At 34.5% G+C, this 5,721-nt stretch overlaps 2 protein-coding genes across 3 annotated transcripts; both read left to right on the top strand.

Annotated features, from left to right (window-relative positions):
* The first annotated feature begins 1,223 nt into the window (after nucleotides 1-1,223).
* LOC110781511 (L10-interacting MYB domain-containing protein-like) lies at nucleotides 1,224-3,658 on the top strand. Its single transcript, XM_056830077.1, has 4 exons — nucleotides 1,224-1,673; nucleotides 1,759-1,809; nucleotides 2,597-2,920; nucleotides 3,017-3,658. Exons 1-4 carry the CDS (start codon nucleotides 1,578-1,580, stop codon nucleotides 3,656-3,658), a joined length of 1,113 nt encoding a protein of 370 aa, XP_056686055.1. The 5' UTR covers nucleotides 1,224-1,577.
* Nucleotides 3,659-4,483: 825 nt separating this feature from the next.
* LOC110804804 (protein ALP1-like) lies at nucleotides 4,484-5,518 on the top strand. Of its 2 annotated transcripts, none has more exons than XM_056829987.1 (3): nucleotides 4,484-4,607; nucleotides 4,685-4,987; nucleotides 5,395-5,518. In XM_056829987.1, the coding sequence occupies exons 1-3, from the start codon at nucleotides 4,499-4,501 to the stop codon at nucleotides 5,400-5,402; spliced, it is 420 nt and encodes a 139-aa protein (XP_056685965.1). In that variant the 5' UTR covers nucleotides 4,484-4,498; the 3' UTR covers nucleotides 5,403-5,518. The 2 variants fall into 2 exon arrangements, with proteins under 2 accessions (XP_056685965.1, XP_056685966.1); XM_056829988.1 differs by having other exon boundaries at nucleotides 5,163-5,512.
* The last annotated feature ends 203 nt before the right edge of the window (nucleotides 5,519-5,721 follow it).

Here is a 5,721-nt window from a genome sequence, read left to right on the forward strand (position 1 = left end):
AATGTTTGAAATCGTACATTGACAAACGTGCCTAAATAATTGTGTCAATTAAAAAAGAATAGAGGAAGTACTACCTATTAATTTATTTTTCTTTTAATTGATTAAATTGCCTTTTTGGTAGAGAGGTGGAGATTAAAGTTTTGAAGGCCTCTTGTACCTTTCAAGTTGCTTTAATAATGTAGATATTATAATATAAACGTATTAAAAAATTGTGATTTTAGTATACCAGAAATTGTTTATAATTTGTATCCGAATTGATCTGACTAGACATCAACCCGACCTGATATGAACCCGAACCGATGTGATATGAACCGGTTACAAGCCAGCTAAAGCCGTTAACAACCCAAACCGAATTGACCCGACTCGACTATAATCCGACTCGGCCCAGTTATAACCCGACCCCATATGAACCCAAACCGATACAACCCGACTTAACCCATTTACAACCTGAACCAATATGAGTCGACCCGGTTATACACCGACCCGATATTAGACCGAACCGATATGAACCCGACCGGATATTAACCCGTGACAACCAGCCAGAACCCGAACCGAACCATTAATTTTTCAACCCGAACCGATCCAATAGAAAAATAAATTCGTTTCAACCTGAACCGAAACCCAGCAAATAACCCGATTTGACACCCCTAGTTAAGAGCATTTGAAATTCTAATAAGATATCATTATACAAAAAGTACATTTCAAAATTCAATTAAGCTAACAAAATCTTACATAATTATTTCTTTCTTAGAATCCATCACTTTTTATTGTCATCATATAAAGTCTTATTGTACTTGTAATTGTGTGTGGGCCGCATAGGTTTGAAAAACAGAAAAACCCTTATGTGTGGGCCGCATAGGATCGAAAAACCCTTCTTCTCTGTCAAATATCATCAATCTCTAGTATAAATATAAACTTTTGGTCGTCAAATTCATTTCATAAGCTTGCAACAAAAACTTTCTCCTCTTCTCAAAGTTTTACAAACACCGTCATTTGACCTAAATTCTAGTAAGATTGTCACTCTCTTGCTGAATTTAAAATCTGATTCAATCCTCTCTTGTTACAAGTTCAAATTGCTATTATCTCTTCATTTCTCTTACATTTGAACCTAAAAAATCAAGTGTGATTTTGCAAGTTTTTTTTACTAATTTTTGATTTTTTTAATAAATTCGGTTCATTAATATGCTATTTTCTCCTTCTGCGCTCTCAAATTTCAGTTAGACCCTGTTTGGCCAAGCTCCTAGAGCAGCTTCTAGGAGTGAGAAGTAGAAACTTGGCCAAACAAGGATTTTTGTGTTGTAGAAAACAGCTTCCTAGAAGCCCAAACTAGCTTCTATGGGCTTGAGAAACAGAAGCTCCAAAAGGAGGCTTCTGATTTTAGTTTCTCGGGGAGCTATTCCCCTCATTTAATGAGAGTATATTTTTTGACAGCCTTGCCCCTCTGAATAGAAAAAATGACCTATTGTCCCTCATATAATAAATAAATCAAGTTCATTATTTCTCTCTCATCTTTATTGTCTCTCCTACTTCCCTCAACTCACAACTGTCTCTCCTACTTCCCTCATTATTTTTGATCGATGCATCCCGGAGAACGCAGACCACCTACATCGTCGATGAATACTCCACCCGTTCGTCCACCCACGAAATCTACGACGAGCAACACAGCTAATAAGGTGAATTTAATTATTTATACAAATCTGTTTCCCCAATTAATTTGTTAGGGGTAGAACCCTAATTTCTGTAATTTTGGTTGAATAGGGGAAATCGAAGATGCATCCATCTACTATTCCTTCTCCTCCTTCAAATCAGGTGAGTTTAATTAAAAGAAATTAGATTAGTTTTGTTTATCCTACTTTCCTCTCCAATCTCTGACCCATTAACTTTTTGATTCAAACAAGTCGGCGTCGGCACTAGGCCGTGATTGTTATATTAATTCCTTAATGCTAGTGTGTGGTTGTGTTCTGAAACAATTTATTTTATCTACTTTGATTTGGGCCAGTTGCTCAATGTCTAGAACTCCTAAATTTAAAGACCCTGTTCTACAAATTAAGCAAATTTTGATAAGAATAAGTTTTATATAAGTTAGTTTACAGATGTTAAGATAAATGAAATGATTAAAAAAGTTTAAACACTTGACTAAAATCATGTAAAAAATAAATTTGCAAGAGGAAATATAAGTTGCTGCTTGGTTTTGATAATGCAAAGTACTATCATCAAGAAGAACCGGCTGGGTTTTGATAAGTACTATATTTTGATAATGCTACATCCTACTAAGAATTATTTTGGTAATGCAAAGTACTATCATCAAAGTATTATAGAATATATGATGATCATTAAGTTACAATTTGTTAAACCACTTTCTAACTAACACATCCTAATTATTTATTACTTCCCTTGAATAAATTGTTTGCCAAATTTTGACTCAACCAAACATAGAACAGAGAGGCAATTCAAAATATTTGTATACTGAATTTTTTATTAGAGAGGCAATTCAAAATATTTGTATACTGAATTTTTTATTACTTTCATAGATTATTTTTTATCCTATGTTAGTTGTTTATTTGTTATATTTTTCAATCTAATCTTATGGAGTTAGATGAATGAGCAAAAAGTGAAGAGATCAAAAGCGACGTGGGATGATGAATCAACTAGAATATTTTGTGAGGTGTGTGCTGATGAGGTGCATGCAGGGAATAGACCAAACACGCATTTTAATAGGGTTGGTTGGGATAATGTGGTTAAGAAATTCCAATTAAGGACTGGAAAAAGGTATGATAAAAAACAATTGAAAAATAAGTGGGAGAAGTTGAAAAGTGAGTTCTCCACATGGAAGAATCTACACAAGGAGACGGGATTAGGTTGGAACCACGACAACAACACTATCGATGCATCTGAAGACTGGTGGGAAAACAAAGAACAAGTATGTCTTCTCTCTTGAATCTATTACATATCTGTTATTTATTTTCCTTAAGCTTTTGTTACTAATCTTATATACGGGTGTGGTACATTTGTGTAGGTGGATGCTAATGCTGCAATTTTCCGTGAAGGTGGTATTAAGAACTTAACGGAGCAAGAAATCATGTTCTCGAAAATATATGCTTCTGATGCAACTTCATGGAATCCTTATTCAGAAGAAGAAGTTGTAGAAGAGACGGAGGTAGAAGTAGAAGATGACTCTATAGTAGGAAATTTTGATGTAGAAGATGAGGAACAGGTTGACATAACTCTTGATTCAAACACTACTCAAACACATCCTCTACAACCTGAAAGTGAGAATATTAGGAAGTCAAATGTAACTATACCTACTGGTGTGAAAGTGAAGAATGTTTGTAAGGGAAAGAAATCTAAAGTGAGCACTGCTAAGCTAATGCAAAATGAGCTAAAACGGATTGTTGGGGCAATGGAGAGTTTCTCTCAGTCTAGTGCAACAGTAACTTCAAGAAGAACCGATCTCCCAGGATGTAGCATTCAAGAGTGCTTAACTTTGTTAGGTGTAACACCTGGTGTTGAAGTAGGCAGTGAACTTTATATGTTAGGGACTCGCTTATTCATGAAGAAGGAATGTAGAGAGATGTTTGTTGCCCTTCCCGGTGAAGATATTCGAAGTGCTTGGCTTGATCAAGAACTACTAAGGGAGAAGGAGAAGAATAAAACTTAAGTTATTAATTAAAATTTATTTTTCTTGTTTGTGTTGAACTATAGTCTTTATACTTCCATGTTAGTTATTTTAAATTTCTTTATCATCCACTTGTATCAAACGTTGCTCTTTATTTATTTATATTTAAGTGACCTTGTTTGTTTCTTGTTTTAAATGGTTATTCTTTATCAGATTTATTCAAGTGGGAGTGACAATGATGAATCCACAGATGAAGAAATTGAGGATATGTTACTTGAAGAAGAATTGAAGGGTAAACAAATGATGTTATCGGCTGCTGTAGGGGTAACGATACTTACCAAGTACAATTTTAAATACTTGATAAAACAACCTCCTAGAATTTCATTGTGTTCTGGATGGCAATGGGTACAAGAAGTGCTTTCAACTCCAGGTGAGAGTTATAGGATGTTTAGAATGGAGTCTGATGTGTTCTGTAGTCTTGCTAAATTGTTGAAAGACGATTATGGTTTGAAGTCTACTAGGACCATGTGTTCTGAAGAATCACTTGCAATGTTTATATATTTATGTGCTCAGTTTCAATCAAACCGTAATCTGCAAAATAGGTTTAAACATTCGGGGGAAACAATCAGTAGAAAAATGAATGAAGTTCTTAAAGCTATGACTAAATTTTCTAGAGATATTGTGAGACCTTCTGATCCATATTTTAGGGAGGTCTCGGTCAAAATACGAGGTAACTATAAGTATTGGCCACATTTCAAGGATTGTATTGGTGCCATTGATGGGACTCACATCCCATGTGTTGTTCCGGAAGAAGATAGAATTCCTTACATAGGGCGTAAAGGGCACCCAACTCAAAATATTCTGGCAATTTGTGACTTTGACATGTTGTTTACATACTTTGTTGCTGGGTGGCCTGGATCCGTTCATGACAATCGTGTTTTAAAGAATGCAATGGATAATCCAAAGAAGGCGTTCCCTCATCCACCAGAAGGTAAACTTTTGTGTATTTTATGACAATTAATATTATTACGTCTGTATATTATGTAATATCTCATTTTTGCAATGTAGGTAAATATTATGTTGTTGATGCGGGTTATCCTAATATGAAAGGATTTTTGGCTCCGTTTAAAGGCCAACGATATCATATTCCTGATTATCGCCGTTCAACTCAACCTCCAACCGGTTATTACGAAGTCTATAATTATAAACACTCTTCATTAAGGAATGTGATTGAACGAACATTTGGAGTTTGGAAAAGTAGATGGAGGATACTATCCATGATGCCAAATTTTCCACTAGAAACACTAGAAACACTCTTCATTAATGGCGCCTCCTTCTCGTCAGGCTCGTTTCAAGCGCGAGTTTCTCAATGTAAGTAAATTCAATTTTGCACTTTATATTTGTTTAGATGCAGATATTAATTCTTGTTTTCTTTTAATTTTTTTTGTTTGTAAGTAAATTCAATTTTGCACTTTATATTTTTTTAGATGCAGATATTAATTCTTGTTTTCTTTTAATTTTTTTTGTTTCCTGCGTAATTATAAAGAATTATGTGCTCCAATTCAATAAGCTTTCTCGAAGTCAACTAGGCGCGAGAATGCTGAGGTTAATTCTTGAATTTGTTCTTATTATACTATACTGCATATTAAATTAATTAACGATGAACACAGAGAAATGCGCTTATTTTTTTCACTTCTTAAATTTGTTTTATATTTATATTTAGCAGTATTTAGAAGAAAAAAAAAACTTATGTGATTTCTCTCTGATATGTGTTTTAGATGACTGAGGGATTTCAAGAATTTGGTATGGATGGGAAAAGTGACTTTATGCACAAAGTTTGGGAGCGATGGAAAAGTATCCAACAAGGAATGTTTTGTTAGATTCTGATTATCATTTGAAGTAACATATGCGAGTGACAGGAACTCAATCTGTTGATGGTAGTTCGGAAGGCAAAAGCCGTGACTAAGATGTATGGTTCTAAAAGCTTTCTAGCCCTACCAAAATGTGTTAATCTGCTTATTGGAATATGTCTGCTCTAAAAAGTAATGCCAAAAAGGAACTTGATGCTTCTGTGAAAGATCGCGCAAGCTTATCAGGCATATCAA

Source organism: Spinacia oleracea, chromosome 5, assembly GCF_020520425.1.
Source record: "Spinacia oleracea cultivar Varoflay chromosome 5, BTI_SOV_V1, whole genome shotgun sequence".
Taxonomy (NCBI): domain Eukaryota; kingdom Viridiplantae; phylum Streptophyta; class Magnoliopsida; order Caryophyllales; family Amaranthaceae; genus Spinacia; species Spinacia oleracea.

Bases quoted from the DNA above. Each gene is read 5' to 3' on its own strand.
- LOC110804804 (XM_056829987.1), top strand. From the start codon at position 4,499: ATGTTGTTTACATACTTTGTTGCTGGGTGGCCTGGATCCGTTCATGAC. The intron at 4,608-4,684 runs GTAAACTTTTGT...TTTGCAATGTAG, and splicing joins GTTCCCTCATCCACCAGAAG to GTAAATATTATGTTGTTGAT.
- LOC110781511 (XM_056830077.1), top strand. From the start codon at position 1,578: ATGCATCCCGGAGAACGCAGACCACCTACATCGTCGATGAATACTCCA. The intron at 1,810-2,596 runs GTGAGTTTAATT...TTATGGAGTTAG, and splicing joins CTTCTCCTCCTTCAAATCAG to ATGAATGAGCAAAAAGTGAA. The intron at 2,921-3,016 runs GTATGTCTTCTC...ACATTTGTGTAG, and splicing joins GGTGGGAAAACAAAGAACAA to GTGGATGCTAATGCTGCAAT.